Source organism: Strigops habroptila, chromosome 11, assembly GCF_004027225.2.
Source record: "Strigops habroptila isolate Jane chromosome 11, bStrHab1.2.pri, whole genome shotgun sequence".
Lineage (NCBI taxonomy): Eukaryota > Metazoa > Chordata > Aves > Psittaciformes > Psittacidae > Strigops > Strigops habroptila.
The window spans coordinates 5,794,628-5,812,667 of NC_046360.1; the positions used below are offsets into that span (position 1 = coordinate 5,794,628).

The 18,040-nt window shown below is 37.4% G+C and overlaps 1 protein-coding gene across 1 annotated transcript in view; it reads left to right on the forward strand.

Moving 5' to 3' along the window:
* ADGRD1 (adhesion G protein-coupled receptor D1) overlaps positions 1–18,040 on the forward strand; it is a 144,702-nt gene that overhangs the window by 14,778 nt on the left and 111,884 nt on the right. Inside the window, exons 8-14 of the mRNA XM_030501989.1 lie at positions 2,283–2,347; positions 3,168–3,323; positions 5,905–5,964; positions 6,876–6,993; positions 7,929–8,039; positions 9,746–9,821; positions 13,178–13,319. Of these exons, the coding sequence (XP_030357849.1) occupies positions 2,283–2,347; positions 3,168–3,323; positions 5,905–5,964; positions 6,876–6,993; positions 7,929–8,039; positions 9,746–9,821; positions 13,178–13,319 (728 nt within the window). The remainder of the gene's footprint in view (positions 1–2,282; positions 2,348–3,167; positions 3,324–5,904; positions 5,965–6,875; positions 6,994–7,928; positions 8,040–9,745; positions 9,822–13,177; positions 13,320–18,040) is intronic.

The window sequence follows — 18,040 nt, forward strand, 5'->3', positions numbered from 1 at the left end:
GTCATGTTGGAAAAATGCTTTTGTATTTGGCTGCTGTATCTTTCACAGCAATCTAGGGTTACTATAACACTATCCAACTCAAAGCTACCATAAATCACATCCTTTGATTTAGTATAATTCAAGAAGAATGTTATGTTGCTAAACTCAAGAGCAGTAGATTTTCAAATTGACCTGATCTATCTACATGTGTGCCCTGTTTCACTGTCAGAGAAGTATGACTTATATAAATACAAAGAGAACTTCTTTTTAACCCCTTGAGTTCTTGTGAACTCACAGCAACCATGCTCTGCAGTGTTTCACGCTCCCAACTTCACTCTAACAAATAATCAAGGCATCATGGAATGCTCTTGTTCTTGACTTCAGTTTTTACTCGTTTCCTCTATACTTCGGTTTGGAAGAAGTCTTACTGGGGCTCAGAATATCTGTTAGCTGAATGTTTGTATCTGGCTTTTGAAACACTGCAGGAAGAGTTGGGCCCTCTGATTCTGTTGAGGTCTAAATATTTAGTGTTGTATAGAACTGTTTCCTACCTTTCGATTCCTGCTGATTTTTAGAAGGCTGTATTGCAAACTCCCTGATTTATACATTCAGACGTTCATGCTGTGAGCTTTTGTGAGTATCCTGCAAGTTGAATGACACCAGGGGGGTGATTGTTTGCTTGGGTTTTTTTTCCTCTCTTACACCTCTAGTTCACAGGTTTTTTTCCTCTCTTACACCACTAGTTCAGGGTCATCTGGAACTACCAGTTCTCTGTGAAAAATAAATTTCTAGCGGCTTAATTGAAAGTGAAGCTTGATGTGTATTTTCTACGGGCTTAGGAATTAAAACATAAAGGAATATCAGGTGTATATATATATATTTGTGTAAGTGTAATGACTTTCAAGCTAATATTACTTGAAAGTGCTCAGGTGGTTTGGAGCACTTGAGAAATGTGGAGTGTTGAATTTTTTACTTGTTCCTTCGAATTGTTTAGATATTACAAAATTTCCATTTGAGGGATGAGGTTCAATGAATATTACAATACTAATCAACATAGCAAATAAAAGTTATTCTTGGTATCTATTTATTGACTTTGGAGGACTTAAAGCACGGCTGAAGCTGGCCTAATGTGGTTTGACATCAGAAACTTGATAGGACAGCCTGGTTTTTAATAGGATGGGTAATCATGTTCCTTTTGGATGCGTGAGAAAAATGTGTACTGTATATGCAACTACTGGTTTATTGTGCTCCTGGCCAATATAAATTCTTGGTAAGACATAGACCAGAAGAAAATTTTCATTCCTCTCTCACTAAGGATCAATAAATCGCTTTGCATAGAAATGAATCAATATTTTGAAAATGGAGCAACTGGAAACCACCCAAAATAAAGTTCATTCTTTTTGCCTTGACGTATCATTTATGACATGCTCATATAGTAATTTTCAAGGGATATTGTGCTAGTGTGTGACATTGATTAGTAAAGCTATCTGATTAATATTGCTGATTATTATCTGATTAATAGTGACCTCACCGTTGCTTGAAATCAACTTAAACTAACAGAGGCATTAACTATAACATGCTCAAACTACTAATGCAGGTTGTGTTTTGACCCATTACTTGCTTTATGCAAAACTGGCATGCCCCAAAAGCTTTAGTATACTGCAATTGCTACCCATGTTCTTTGATTTGAGGGTGCCTTAGTTTTGCTGCAAGCAATGAAAGTATTGCCATTGGCTTTGAATATTTCTTAGAGGTTGTCTTTTTTTTTAATTTTTTTTTAATGTGGAAATGTCTTTCTAATCATGGGTGTGATTTTTATTTGGCACTCAAGCAATTTAGACTTAAGATATAAGCAAACGTTAGCATTTGGAGATCATAGCTGAGACTTGAGTCTCATTTTTTCCAGTGTCTGTATGTTCCAGTCCCAGTTTCTCATATATGAAAGGTCATGTATGAAATTGTCAGAGGTGCCTACAGATTATAACTTATTTCTGATAAGACAGAGGATTTTTTCGTTTTTATTTTCCCTAAACACTTTGCATAAATATTGGGGGAAGAGCTAGCCAAGGAAGATGGTTGCCAGTGTTTTAATTGTACAGATTTCCCTTTTTATTGAGATATAACACTTGAAATTTCCTGTTTGCAAACAAAGGTTTAAGTGTTTAAGTGTTAAAATTGATGAATCACTACACAAAATGCTTTAAGCAAGCCTGTGTAGCTACAGTAGCGCACATAAGTAAAATGCACAGGACAGCACATGTCAGATTTATTAACACTTGCATTTGTGTATGTGTTTTCCCTAGGCATGCAAGTTCTGCTTTCTTCAACGCTTCCATGGTCTGTGATGACAACCACTACAAAACCTGTGGTAGGACAGTCCTTGGAACTCTTTTTCTATAATGTCAGAATGTGTACATCTTACAGAGCCTCCTCACTTAACCGTTTTCATTAATGGCACTTATTTCAGTACCCAGTTATAAATACTTCTAGATAGAATTCAGGGAGAACTTTTAGCAACCGTGGGCAGATGGGAGTGAGTACAGAACTCTTAATGTAAGACAGATAAAGGGAATTAATTGTTTAAAATGTTATCTATATTAGAAAATATTTCTATTATTTCCATAATTGAAAATATTTCCATTTCTATATTAGAAAAAAAAATGTAGCTACTTCAGAAGTGTTTCATTGATCTTTGAAGATACAGGACATTCAAAAACATGTTGCGAACATTTCCTCTTGTTTCCTTTAAAACTAGAAAAAATTCTCACCACAATAACAAAATTAGTTTTCATCTGTTTAGTAAGTGTGTAATGAAAACTGATAAAATTAATTTTTCCTATGCAGAATACATGCAATTAGCTGCAATCAGCCTACGTGCAATTAGCTGTTGCAGTGTATTTATTGCTATCTGCAGTGTCAAAGTTCTGTTAGTTTTCTTCTTGTTCTCAGAAGCTTTCAGGAAACCATGGCAGATAGGACTTGAATTGCTAATAGAAAATTTAAACTTTGCCTGTATATTCTGTTTATCCTGTCTATCTGCCTGTTTATCTGTGTGCATTCCTTGTTGCTTGGTTTATGTAGCCTCCTGTGTCATCCTCCTCCACAGCAGTCTGTTATGCTTCAGACTCCCTTTTGGGCTAAAACAATTAACCACTGCCATATGGGGTAATTTCTGATCTCTCCTGTAGCTCTCTACAAATGCCTATCATCCCATCATAACTAATCTGACTGAGGAGAGAGGGAACTTCCGCTCCCCTGACACCATGCTGGCCTACCTGGACAACCTGTCCTTCAGCTTGCCCAACAAATCCTTGTCAGAAAGTACTGCTCTAAGCTTAACAGAGGTAAGCGTTTTTCACATCTCTGAGTGGAAACAGATAACCCTGAAGTTTCTCCAGAAGCTGGAATTTCACCTGCAGCTTTGAAAGTTTTTGGTGATTGCAGAAAATACATATGAAAAAAGCAGTAGCTATTTTAAGGAGTAGCAGAAGGTGAACTTCAAACAGAGAAAATAGTTCAAAGATCTCATTAGTTCTTGGGGGTATTATTTAGTGCATTTGGGCCTCTTGCTACAAGTCGCTGTAATCAGAGTAATGACAGAAGCAAAAAGGAGGCATACATATGCTGATAGCAAGTTAAATAAATTAGGTGTAGGGAGTACTCTAGTTGTGGTTGTTTCAATCTGGCCCTGGTTACCTGCCCAAGTATAATCTTTTAACTTCTTATCTTTTTGATTCACACCTGCACTAGAGGGTTAAAAAGTTACCAATTACTGCTGCCTGCCCAACCTTCTGTTAGCATTTATGGCTCCTGTAGTAAGCAGAGAGCAAGAAGCCTCTCCTCTGGCTTCTTTCTCGCCAAGTCATACGCTCTTCTTTCTGGGCTCGCAGGGTCAGAGGCACACACCCTGCGCTGCCAGCTCTGGAGGTGAAAAGCTATGGGAGAGGAGAGGGCCTGTCTGTGCTGGTGGTGTCCCTCCCTAGCTTTTGTGAGTTAATAGCTTTATCTTGCACTGGGTTCCAATCACAGCCAGGAATCCTGTGCAGACATATTTCAAATCTCCCCTGAAACTGGTTCCTGAGAAGATCAGGTCCAAAGCTTAACTGAGTTAATTTGTTTTTGTTTAAACTAATCCGCAAAGCGTGTATGTGGGGAAGGTGTTTTTGGCAGTCTGAGCTGAGGACAAGAGGTCAGTTTTCTGCTAAGGTAAAGTTAGCCTTCTGTAAGATGGTGGACATCAAATTCCCTGATTTCAGCAGGCTAGAAAGCTATTATTACAATAATCAGCTCTCGCCTCACTGGTGATTGTTCCTTTAAGCCTGTGGGTAACACCAGGGTGACAGGGATTATTTACTCAGGCAAACAATATAAATAAATGCTTTTGAAAACTACATGGACAGCAATGGATAGTTCCTGTTAAAAGCTTAGCATTTGCAAACTGTAAAGCTTGGATTTCATGGATCAGTTTGATATGTCGCAAAAACCCTTCTAAAAAGCTCTAATACATTGTTTCCTTTGTTTTGCTGAAAATTTTGTGGGGGCTCTAAATTGAAAATGGAACATCATCCTGTCACATATCATACCTGTTTCCCACATCATTTCAGTTGCCATTTTGTTGCGCATTCAAGCTATCTGATGCTGCTTTGTGTGCCATGAAAGTGATTTGCAGACAGAAATGTGGAACATGATTATCTTTAGCAAAGCTATTTTGGGAAGTAAAGACAAGAGAGTTCTGATCATGCATACAGACTCTGTCGTTTGTCTGACTGATGGTTAGGCTTTGCATTGTCTGCAGCTAATTCCCTGAAAGAAAGACACTGAGCACACATGCTGTTTTCAGTAAAGTTATCTGTTCTGATTGTCATATGCCTCACAGCACAGGAAGATTTAAGTAATATGCAATAAACTTTCTGATTACTGACACACATTCATAACGCACTGCTTCTGACAAATGTCTTGTGGTTTTCTGTTATAATGCTGCTTTGCTCAGTAGCTTCCATGCTCCTGCTTTCTGAAACTCCCTTTCTAGTATCTAACACATCTTTTTTGGAGTAACTCAGGATGCTGTGACCTGAAAAGAGATACTCACTGAATGCTCTGGGCAGTCTGGGCTGGTTTCTCCATTTAGGGTATCTTCTGTGCATGCTAGGTAGAATTCCACACTGAATGTTTCAGACGGGCTGTATGGTTTGTGCTACCCAAAAGTAAGCTCACATAGTAAAGCTCCAGTACTGCCCTATATATTACAGTTTATAAAATCATGCTCAGAAAAGTCTTGCAGCTTTCTTCCACGTTTCTTAATGGAACTTTTATATATTTAATTGATACTTTTAAGACATTTTAACAGAGAAGTTTAAGCAGGAGATGTGGGGGGGGGTGTTTCTTTTAAATTTTTTGTGCTCCCTTTTCTCCTTCTATTTGTCCTCAGCAGCGACACTCCATAGGACAGGGACTGTATCGCGCTGAGCACTTGAACAGTGCCCACTATGACAGATCTGGAGGGCAAAACCAACATTAAAGTGCAAAAGTTAAGCAGATAATAAATTGTACAAGTGATGTGACCCAGGTATTTACCTAATGCTGTTGAAATATCTAGTCCTCTAAGGCTAAAAGAGGTATTAATGTCATATGAATGTAGATAAAATGGGAGAATAAGTTCACTTTAGTCTTGGTTCCAGTGTTTAGTTTAGTGATTGCAATTTTGGAGTTTCATAGTGGTGTTATTTTAATAAATAATTACTTTAAAATGTCAGTGTACAGAGCACAAGAGTGCTGGCAAGTAGAGATGAATCTGTGGCTTGAACGAAAATGGGTTTGTAATCTTAAACCTAAGAAAATCCTAGCAGAGACCTGCCTTGGATCCTTACCAGGAGTTGTAGTGGATTAATAAATAATCAAATTAATATAGTTTTATTTATCTTTTAGGCATTTTTAAAAGCTATTGAAGACTTTATGTTGTTGCCCAGCTGGATTGATGTATCAGAGGTAAGACAAATAGGCTTAGATTTGTAGGTTAGTTCAGCTGCATAATTTCGCATGGATAGTAATGAAACTGGTTGCCTGTATTATTAATCTCGTTAGGACTTTTTTGGCAGTGTGACTTACTTAATTTTTCGTATGTTACTTTCATATTTGCAGTAAAGAACCACAGACAAAACAACTACGTCATTTTCTTTTATAACGTGTTTTTGAGGGTTAAAATACGGGAACTTTATCTGCTGCTGTTTCCACATATTTCAGGATGAATAAAGCAATTTTATATATATATATAAAAAAAAGAACAAGTATTGTTGCTAAAGTGTTTAATCGCTCTTTTTTTAGCACTGAATCTTGGTATTTAAAAGTTTATATTTGTTTTGTGGATTGATGTTTTTCAATGCATATGAAATGTGTGGTAGCGCTTACCTGTTTAGTGAATTGAAGCTTTGAGAGGGATTAAAACTAATAAAGGGAAAACTAGCTTGTATCAGTGTTCTTTCTTTTCTAGTCTGCCTTTTAAAGTGCAGAGAAATAGTTGCAGTAGGATCCCAGGAATTTCCTGAGATTTTTGTTTGACTCTTAAGGGAGCACAGACTTCAGAACAGAGAGCTTTTAAACTGAAAAGGAGAGGCTAAAATAAATCAAGGTCTCACTGAAGCCTAAAATGCTTTTAAGAATAAAAGATAGTTAATTGGTTTAGCTTTTTAGCCTAAAATTCTTGGGATGTGGCTTTATACCAGGGACAATTTATGAAACATTTTATCCACTGTATGTGGAAAAGGTTGTGAAGAAAGTCACATTTGACTTTGGCTGGTTGAATGATGAGTCACATTGGAATTCAGCATGGCACCTTCACATTTTGTGCTATGAACTGCATCTTCTTCTGTTGTAAAGCCTTCTATTTCTTTTTCCTACAGACCTCTTATGTATTTGGAAGTCTAATTCAAACTATTGACAGTGTGATGGCTCATATGACATGCAATCTGGATGAAAACTCCTTACCTTCAACTTTTGAGGGCACATCATCTGTGGCAGGTAGGATTAGCAGGAATGTTCTCTCTGGACTGCGTGGATGTCCTAAATGCTTCTGTATTTTGTAGTCCATCCTTAGCCAACATTAAGGAGGAAATCGAAACAGATGATTTCCTATTTTGAATACAGAGTAGTGTTTCAGTTGTAGAAAGATGACTGTGCAGTTAATCTAGAGGTAATCTGCTTTGACTGCTCTTGAACTTCCTTGAGGTTACTGGGGAGGTGTTTATAATATGAATTCCATTAAATCAATCTAGTAATACTATACTAATAGGCAGTTAAAGGGCTTAGACCTCCTAAGCAGCACTCTGAAGCTGCAGCTACCTGAATGCTACAAAACCTTAATTTTGCAAGGTTTCTGCAAGAGATTGAAAATAGTAGGAATAGCTTTGACCTTTTAGGATAATTTTATTTTATTGCTGTTTAGCATCCTAGCACCCTAGTTTCATCTGTGTCTTTGGATGCTACAGGTAGCAAAGGTAATTTATCTGTCCTGGCATTGTGCTCTGCCTTATTGGGACTTGTGGGAGGAGGCAAAGAACCTGAGCACTCACCGGTACCATTAATGTATGGTATGTACTGTCTTGGATACTGGCATTCTCAGATGGAGCAGTGGAGGTCTGAAATAATACCTTCAAATGTCAGTGGAAGAGTGTGTTATCAGTCTGCTTTGCTTGCCCTGGTAAGCTCAGTATTTGAGCACGGATGGAGTGATCCATGGTATATTAACAGTGTGCATATCACCTTCTCTGTCATAAAGAAGCTGGACATAAAAGGCAATTTTACACCTGGGGAATTTACTCTATTTTCTGAAAATATCTGGGGTTTTAAATTCAGCTATTAGGGAAGTAATAGCTATTAGGGAAGTCTAGTTGAATAGTCAAGTAGGTTTTAGAGACCATGTATTTAATCATATTTTCATTTGGGCTATCACACAGATTACACCTTGATCAAGATGAATCCTCAAATGCTGAATTTGTCCCACTATCGATTTCCATCTCGAGGACAGTGTTATATTTCCATTCCCAGTGAAGCTTTTTATGACAAAGGTAAGGGAAGGATTTAGAGGGAGGAGCAGAGTCATATAAACAGGGTATCCAAAACCGATTTTGCTTGAAAGCAGGTTTTGGTTTGCTTTTATTTTTTCCAAGTAACTAATCTGATTGCTGTTGATCATCCTGGCTCTGAACAAGCAGCAGTTGTCCTGTCATGCGAGTGAATGATTCACGTGGTAGAATTTTCATACTACTTGAATTAATCTTGAATAATACAGCTGGGCCACAGATACTGAAACTGTTTAATTTTGACATCTTTTTACAGCAGAGAAGCCATAATTTCAGAAACCCACTTTTTTCATTATCTGAACTGGTTATTTTTCAGAAGTTCCAAGATGTCAGCTCAGGTATTTCTTATCCCTTCATGCAAAATCACTCTTAAAATGTTGTATGAGATTAAACTATAAAATGACAGGTTTAAGCAACAGCAGCTACAGAAATAGAATTAAGATGTAAAGTACAGTCAAGGCAAAAAGCAGAACTCAAATCCATACCTCAGCTAAAATTTAATAATCTCAAAAGCAAGGTATGGCAAAAATCTGAAGCTTTAGTCAAGACCCTAAACTGACTATGAAGTTAATTATCTGTGTTTTAATCAGGAATTGAAGGAACCTGTTAACAAAAAACATCTACTTGCATCCTCAAATCTTTGAAAATCTGATTTATATGCCCTGAATTCCAACCCATGGAATTTAGACTCCAGAGACCTTTCTGCAGTTTCCTCTGTTGAAGGAAAGTTGGTTCCTATTCATAAAGTGCAAAGTCAGCTGCAGATAACCTGCAGTGAGAAATACTCAAATAATTACTGAACTGTCTACCTGATTTGTAGTGACAGCCTTGTTTCTTTGCGCTGGCAGGGGGCTCTGGCTGAAGACTTCACTGCAAGTGCTTTGAGGCTGGAATAACTATAATTGCAAACCAACTTGTAATGTCAAAAATAGCATGTGAGAGGACTTTTTTTTCCTTTCCCACTTAAAGTTTCCTTCAGAACATAATCATGCTTGGTATCCTGAAATGAGCTAGCCCATTAAATTTTAACTCTTTCTCCCAGCTAAAGCTCACTTGTGAGTACTTTCAGCCCTCAGGCCACACTTCTGCACTGTCTGAGCTAACCTAAAAATTTATTATTCCACTTTAAACAGTTGACACTATAAATACTTGGAACCCAACGAAAGGGATAGTAAATGACATCTGTGTGGCTGACACTTAGAAAATAGGTGTCTGCCTCTTCATTCAGATGCTGGAGAACCCATAAATATTTGGAATGCAGGCAGCAAACAGATAACCAAAGTGGAAACTGGTCACCCATATTTGAGTTCCATAAACTGCCAGTTAATGTAGGTGGTTGCAGAGCAGCTTTGAAGTTGCTGTGGCTATCACTGAGACATACTCTGGTATGTGATGTGACCCTTTCTACTGCTATGTGGGAATTTATAATTGACAGCTGATTAACAACTTATTTTTGAAGTACAGTTGCACAGGACAGGCATCCTTCTGTTTTGCTTTTGATATGTGTTCTGTGCTGTACTGCAAGATATTAATACTTTTTCATTTGAAAGAATAATCAGAAATCTGCTAAAGCAAAGACATGAAAATCCACAGGAGTCAAGGCTCTTAACACGGAGTTTCAGGTCCAGGAGAGAAGTGTCTCTTGCTTAAACCGTTGCTCTGAGGAATAACCCCTGTTCCCTTTTTCACAGCTTGGATTACCCTTGTTGGCCTGCTTTACCATCATATGCATTATTTCTTTCATAACATCAACCCTATGGATACCAAGTAAGTACCTCAGACCTCTCATGCTGTAACAGCTTGTTTATTACCTTACTGATAGACCTTTATAACAGGCATATCATTATCAACTATAAATACATTACGAGCCATAATCCTGATTCTGCAATACTGAGAACATGTAGTCATTAACTAGAGAGAGATTAAAGCTTACACTAGGTGTTTTGTTTTATGTTGTAATAAAGTAGATTTGCGTAGCGACATGTTTGTCTTCCTCTGTCTTCTCCTTCCATTCATTAGATCTGCTATTAGAATTTCATAATTTTAATCTGTCTCATAAAAGGAAATTACATCTTTTCTCCTGATGCATGTAAAGATAAAGCTTGCACTTACATGAAACTAGCAAGAAAACATAACATCCCTCTTTAGATAAAATCTGAATACTAATCCTAGAAACCTGCAAGGTAATTTTATAACAGGAGACCAGGCAATGCTTTAAAGACCTTTTGTTTTATATACTGCATCAATGAAATCATTAGCAGATAAGATAAAGTAAATGCAAAGCTGTATACCTCTCAGCAATGTGGTACCCCAGGGAATTTTGCAAGGCCATTCATGTAAATCATTACACTTTCCTTTTAAGTTAGTATGACTTCATATTTTTCTTTGATCTTCACTGGGGTATGTAGATTAATTTACGCTTTCTCAGTCTTTTCCAGTCTCTGACTTTTTCTGTGTTATTTGTGACAGTAGAAGGGAAGATGCAGCATGTTAGCTGTCAGGGATCGCCTTCCTTTCTTTACATATACTTACATGGAAGGTCATGATCACGTAAACTCATTTGTGAACTTCAGGGTAAAGAATGCTGTCTAATGACCACACGTGATCACACTGAAATTATCACATGGCCTTTTTAAATCGAGTAGCAAGCTGTGCTGTTGTTTACCCTGCTCTCTTAAGAAAAGGGCACTTAGCAGGTGGCTGTAAAGGAACCATGTCATTAGTGTGTAATATTTCTTACTGGCATGAAGAGATAGAAGCAACAATTTATGACAGCTTATGTTTTTCAAACAGGAGGATCAGTGCAATTTATTAAGATAATAAGCTGTAATCTCAGCTTAAAGCTTCTTCTCAAGGTTCTTTCTCTTAAAGAGAAAGAATTAATATGGTCTTGACTTAGGTCAAAGATTAGCAAACACAATATGATTACAGATGCTGCATATCAAAGTGCTATATTCTAATGTCATAGAGTCTACAGCTCCTGGAGCTCTGATATAGCAAAATAAACCAGTTATGTCATGTCTTTGAATTTTGTGGGGTAGGATAACCTGGACACCCATTCCTGTTCCAGTGAGTTATATGTGGTTTTTAGCACTCATTTTCAAGAAGGAAGGATCTGGCCCTGCCACAGTGTTAAAGACACTGGAGAAGAAGCATCTGCTAATATAAGTATGTGAATAATCCTAACTTCTTGATCTGTTTGCAGTATGTTGTGCACTACAGCATCATGTCTTTAAAATTCTGTATGCAGTTATGTCCAAAATAGCATCTAAAAATCTAGTAAAACAGGGAATGCTAGCTTAGCAATGGAATCAAACCCCAGGTATTCAAAAGATGTTTTAAAAATAAGTATGTGTTTCTTCTGCTGGGTATTCTTTTTGTGTGCTGTGCTATTACAACTTTTTTGCTTACATTTCAGTAGAATAACAACATTTTCCCAGAGTACTTTGTTTTAAAGATGTTCTTTTATGTTCCTTCTAGTGCTGGGCTTCTTGAACACCTGTAATTTGAAGCATGTCCATTTTCTTAAGGGCAATTTTTATTTCTTTTGTGGTAGAAAGCTAAAGCCAAAACTCTTGGAACTTTTGTGCTGTACAGACAGATGACTTCTGTTTCCAGACTGCATAAAGAGCAGTTTCTGAGAGAAGTCAGTTTTGATTCCTTAAAAAGAAGAATCACAATAAAAGGTTTTGAGCCCAGTTCAGCTGCTGCTCACATACAGTTTGTGTAAATCTGTAGTAATCCCATTGAAGGTAATTGGATGACAGCCTCACTGCAATCTAACATCCAAGGCCAAGGTGATGAAAGGCTTGTGTATGCAAGCACGAAACACTGTCTGTTGCTTCTGCTAAAGTTCTTTCATGCTTCAAAAGTCATCTAGTTCTCTACAGTTAAAACAGCAGGTAATGTGTGTGGGAAAAAATGTTCATCCTGTTAATCTGTGTAGGAGAAATCTCAGTGTTGGATAGTGGGCTTAACATTGAGTCCTTCTGTATAAACTTTTCAGTTTAAATTTGCACTAGCAAATTCTGCCCTCAGATGAACAAATTCAGTGCACATGCTGGTTACTGGGAGCAGATTTTTTGATACTGATGTGTTTTCATGGTCAGAACTAAGAACTGGTGCTTGGGGTTGTGCTGAACGAGTTCTGTTTTGACCTTGCTGAGGAACTGAATGAAGTTATTTTAATGTCTGACATGACCACCTTTTTTTTAATTTTTCTGGAAGAAAAGAAACCATTGCAAAGTGGTGGCAGATGTAAATAAGGTGGTTTTTAATGTGCTTTGCAAACCGACTCTTCCCAGTGGTGTGCTATGTTTGGAAACCCACGCTGATGGGTAATTTGCCATGGCTCGTGTTTCTCCTGGTAAATACCATTCATTCACATACTCAAGAGGTAGATGACAGTGACCATTTTACTTCTGCAGTTTGTTACTAATAGCGTAAAAAATTTTACCCTACAGCCAAATGGATCTTAGTTACTCCTAAATGTGCAAAAATGCCAAAGTTGTAAGTTTTAGCTTCAAGCAGAAATAAAAGGGTCCTTATGTACTGCAAAATTACTTTAGCCTAGTAAAAAAGCATTACCTGGATTAATCAGGTTTAGCTGTTTGTGTTGTGACCTGACTTACTCCCTAAGAACTGCACTGGACATAATCGATTTATCAAAGTAAAGCTGTAAAATATTTCTAAATATGTTCCTATGTATGTGTTTATATGTGTTATATATGAGTTTATCTGTCTTGCTAATATGTATGTTTAATTAGACAGCCTGAAGCCCCTTCAGGTTTTCTCCTCACTTTGGTTGCTTTGCTTAGGTTTTTCTTAGATCCCTTACTTAGGATTCTTTCTAATTATCTAAAGCACTTTCAGCAAAGCTTACAAACCTTTGCAAAAGAGGAGTAGAATGAAGGAATACTTACAGCTTCAAGTGCTCTAATGTCTAAACATGTTGCCTATACTTTGTAGCTGTTGTTTCCAGTCCTGTAATATCTTTTGGGGCCAGATCTTGCTGGAAATTCATTGACTTGAAAGGAAAAAGGAGGTCCTGTGCTAGTGGTGGTGTGGTTGAACTAGGAAAATGTGTTTTTTCTACTTCCTTAATATATTTGTTTCTTCCCAAGGATTGCTGAAGCTGTTGCCTACAAAGGTTATATGATCTCAGCAGCAAGTTACCTTATCTCTGTCAAAGTGGAACCTCTACCCAGGCTGTCCCACAGTCTGTCAGGATCTCCTCTTATTACCATCCAGCTCACCCACAAATGGGTAAGTGAAATGGTACCACATTTTTAGTAGCAATTCAGATGACATTTGTGACTACAATATTATGTTTTTCCAACCATTACACTTCAATGACTTCAGTTTCCATCACTGCACGAGGCTGATTAGTGCACATGTTGACAAAGGTGAAGTGATAGGTATAGCTTTTGGCCTTTCTATGTGTATTGTTCTGTGGATGTGTTTGTGCAGGCTATAGTAGGATGGTATAAATTACTACTTTCTCATTAGATCTGTCAAAAACAAGAATTCATTTATAGCTTTTGCTTTTGGTCTTAATCCAGAGATAACTGAATATTCTCATGAATAAACCCAGAAAAGGATCTCCTCCAAGGGTAGACACAAGTTTGATGGGCAGAGGATCTCCTGGGGTAGCAGTGGAGCAGGTTCAAATTCCTATTCTAGTGTGAACCCTTTCTAGAGAGCAGAGCATTCTGAATCTGAGAAACAAGAGACAAAAAATACAAGAATCTGAAAAAACCTGGAGACAAGTTATAATCAAACTGATCAATTTTGATAAGACGTTTCAATTTCACCAAATCAGCATATTCCAGTAAGAAACTGGAAAACCGGCTGATTTTGATTTGCTCTTGGAGAAGAAGGCACCTCTTGGTCTTGCCAGTGGAGTGGTGAATAGTTGTGTGCAAACTCTCAGGTGCTGGCATGAGGCATGCAGCGTCTATGACCTACTTACAGCATTGAAGGGAAATGGAAAAGAAAGATTTCAATTCTAAAATGTTTCATAGAAAACATCTCTTGTTCTTCCGAATATTTTATTGCATTTTGCTCTCAGTGGCTGTTCTTAAGCCAGTTTATCTTCTTCCTGTTAGGCTTCTGATAAAGATGGAGTAGGCTACAGAAAGCAAATACATGAAAAAACCCAAAGGCGTAGAAATGTGGTGTTTTGCCGACAATTTTATAAACTAAAGACTCTCCTGATTGTCCCCAGTGGCCTCTTAGAGGCGGGCACTTGGAAGGAAAGATTATTTTTGTGTAGATCATTTATAAAATGTACTTTGCTTTATTTATTCACGTACCTCCTCATGCTTTAGTACAATTACTTACTAGCAGGCTGTTAAACAAACCCGTGTTGGTTTTTTGGGGTGTGTTTGTTTGTTTTCTTTATGCCTGTTGGCTTTCACTGTGAAGATCACTGGGATCTTGGTATACAGGCAGAAATCTTACATTTATCAGCTGCCTCGTACTCTGTTTTAGTCAGTAGAATTCATGAGAATGTGGTATGAACATGTCTAATGTATGTTGTTTATAACAGATACAGGTTGACTGGGAGTTTCAGACTCTACCTACAGCAGTATGTGCTTTATATAGTGCGTTAGAGGAGTGACTGTTTTCTCCTACAGAGCTCTTACTGCTATTTGTCAATGTGTTCATGGGCGACCATCCATTGTCTACTGTACTATTTCTATAGCTGCTTCCATTTTGAGGAATATTCAGTTCTTATAATCATGTTAACGGCTGCTCAGGTGTGACTTGGCTTTGGTCAGTGGTGGTTTTTTGCGTGTCTGTGTGGTTTTTAAATTGTATTTTATGTTTTAAAATCATTGTGGGAAATGGGGAAACTTATCCCATTGCGTTAACAGCACTGAAAAAGTAGCTTAGTGCTGTCCGAAATTAGTCCATAAATACATTTGTGTTTGAAGTTCTGAGAGTTTTAATTATAAGGGGCAATATGTTGTGAGCATGATCTTAATCTCTGTTCAATAAACTGTACGGGGATAACAACTGTGCTAGATTTTGCTCTTAGGCATACAACCCTGAAAGGAGGTGGATAAAGCACAGAAGGTACCCCACCTCTGAAAGGCAGGGAACTCTTCACCTGCTTACTCCCCCCAGCAGTAATCTGTTACTGGCTTTTATATCTTACTGACTGGCAACATCCTGTTACTTGGAGGAGAAAACATAGGTCCTTTCTATCATGCTACATATTATTTCACTTTCTGAAGTGGATTCATTCAGTTGAGTATGATTGCTCATGAAATTAAAGTAGAATTTAAAATGTAAAAGAAATTCAGGCTTTAAGATCGCTGTGTTAAAGCATGTACTCTAAAATGAAGAGTAACAGTCAAGCTATTTATGTAAGTTTATGATGGAGTGTAATGATTAAAGCAAGAGCATAAAATCTTGCTTAGAAACCTGTTTCATCCATTAAAATACTGCTTGTTTGCTTGTACTAATGAGAGAAATATTTGAAGTGGATACTGATCTCATTCTTACAGTTTGTTCCATATAATGCTCTCAGAGGAAAGCGTAGCAAGAAAAAGTAAAAAATAACAAGTCCTAACAAATAGCTTTTTCTCTATTAAATTTTAAATTTGCATCTGACTTTTTTCAGTTGCTCTGATAAAGTTATAGCTACTCCGATGGCATCTGCTGGATTTCACAAGTATGAAAATGCGAGGAGTGAAAGGAGAATAATGTGGCCTCTTGTAGTGATTGTAGTAATGCTTGGCCCAGCTTAATACTTTTTCTTCTAGTGTGCATAGAAAAAATGCCAGTCATTAAGTGACAGAAAACAAAAGGGAGTAAAATAAAACATGTCTATTTTAGGAAATGGTTACAAAGATAATGTCTGTGAACCGAGTATCACCTCTGAAATCAAAACTTCACAGAGCATTTATCATTCCGCAGCCTGACTGTTAGTTAAATATCCCCTTAAGCAAAGATTCTCTGGGGTTCTCTGAAGTGGTCTGCATTTTTCACATAGCTTTTGGGAGCTTGAAGTGATTAAATTCCTCTTTCTGTTTGAAACATGAGGCAATACAACCTGATATTAATACCTAATCAATTAGGTAAGACTGCAGGGAGTATTTATAAATGGCATGATAATGCTTCCTTTTCCAGGAATCACCATGGGGCAGTGGCAGAGTACACAGAAGAGAAGGGTGCCCAGCCTGTGGGACAGGCTGGAGGTTAAACTGGAGCTGGGAAGTCTCCTCATAGTTAATACATACACTGTTGCTTTCATGGGTACATAGACTAGGGAGACCAGAGACTCTTCTCCAGTGGAGGGGATGTAAAAAGAGGACATTAGTAATTACAGCCATTAGGCTTTGATGTTCAGGCTTGAAGCTGAATTCTCGTGAGACTAATTCTTTCTACCGACAGAACACGCGGAAAATCTTCTAGTCAAGCTTCTATTAGTGGAAAATGGCTTTCTGACTTAAAAGAGAAATTCTTGTGAATCAGGATGAAAAAGACATCCCATTTTTTTCACAGGATAAAAATATTACTTATTTAATTCTTCTTATGAAGTAAAGACTTGCTGTGGGTAGGACAGACATATACATTTTGCTTCTTATAGTGCTATTTTAATTGTCACTATTCTAACAACAGTTTACTCGGCACAATACCTGAAACCGGTCTTTCTGTTACTCTTTTCTTCTTTCATCTTGTGAAAATATTAACAGCTTTAGATGGATTGTTAAGCAAGAAAACTACATCAAGGATTTAAAATAATGTCTTTGCATAAGAACATAAAGTGATTGTTTCATTCTTTCTGCCATTCTGAGGAACGTTTATCCGCTCTCTCTATTCACAGTGTCCACTGTTGTAATACAGTGACATAGCTGGGGATGAAAAGCAATTATCATTTTCTTTCTCTGTCAATACAAGATAGCTTTCCGTGTGATATTAGGGTATCATTGAAGGCCTTTTTGCTGGAGACTTCATTTACATTCATAGATCTTCTTAGTGACTGTCCCTTCCTTCTCATTGCTTGGGGTACAAGATAAAGATGAGAGCAAACCTGTAGTACTTTGTGACACTGTAGGCTCAGATCTCTTGTCACTCTGTTAAGCTGTTTTATTAATAATGGGATTTAAAATATGATTGAATATTTAATACTGTTGGTTCAGTGGTAGTCACAATACAGTCTTGCCAGTCAACGTACACCTGTGGAAAGAATGGCAAGCTTGCTCTGTGTGTATAGATACTGTTTTCTTTCTATAACTTACCTGAAAAGCCATCAGACAAAGGCTGTGATGCAAGAAAGTTATGTTCATTGACAGCCACTATTGCATGTAACTACAGCATATTCTGTGTGAACACACATTTTCCTCTAAACTTACCAGCTCCCTTGATATACTAGCTGATTGGGTCACATTGTAGTATGTGGAAGTCTCTGTTCTATAGACTGGAACACTTCCAGCCCATCAAGGAGGATCAGAGTGAGAACAAGTGAAATAGTAAGAGGATCAACAGTGGTAACTGTTGTTTGTCTTTAGCCAATGTGTATTATGGCTGAAAATGCGAATTCCTCAAAACTGTAGAGATGTCAAGTTATGTTGAAGATGCATTTTTTTGAATTGTAGTGTTCATTCTAATATAAACATTTATCTTAATCAGCAAAAGTTTGTCTGAACTAAGCCTTCTAATAGACAAAAGTTGATACACTGAGATACAATAGTCAGTTGTTACTCAGGAACATTTCAGTGAAAGATGGTCATTTTTTGTCTGATTTTTAAAATTATGATGCTCTGCTCTTCAGCAACTTAACTGATTTCTTTGTTGCCAAAGACAGTAGTTCATCCAACACCTTCAGTGTGTGTGGGATGATGTGAAGACTGATGATAGCTTGCAGCTGAAGAAAGCTTAATCTCAACCTTTCCAGATGTTTTGTAATGAAGCAACAGTACATTTTGTAAAATGATTATCCTCAAAAAAATTTCTGTTTCTAGCAAGATGTTTTT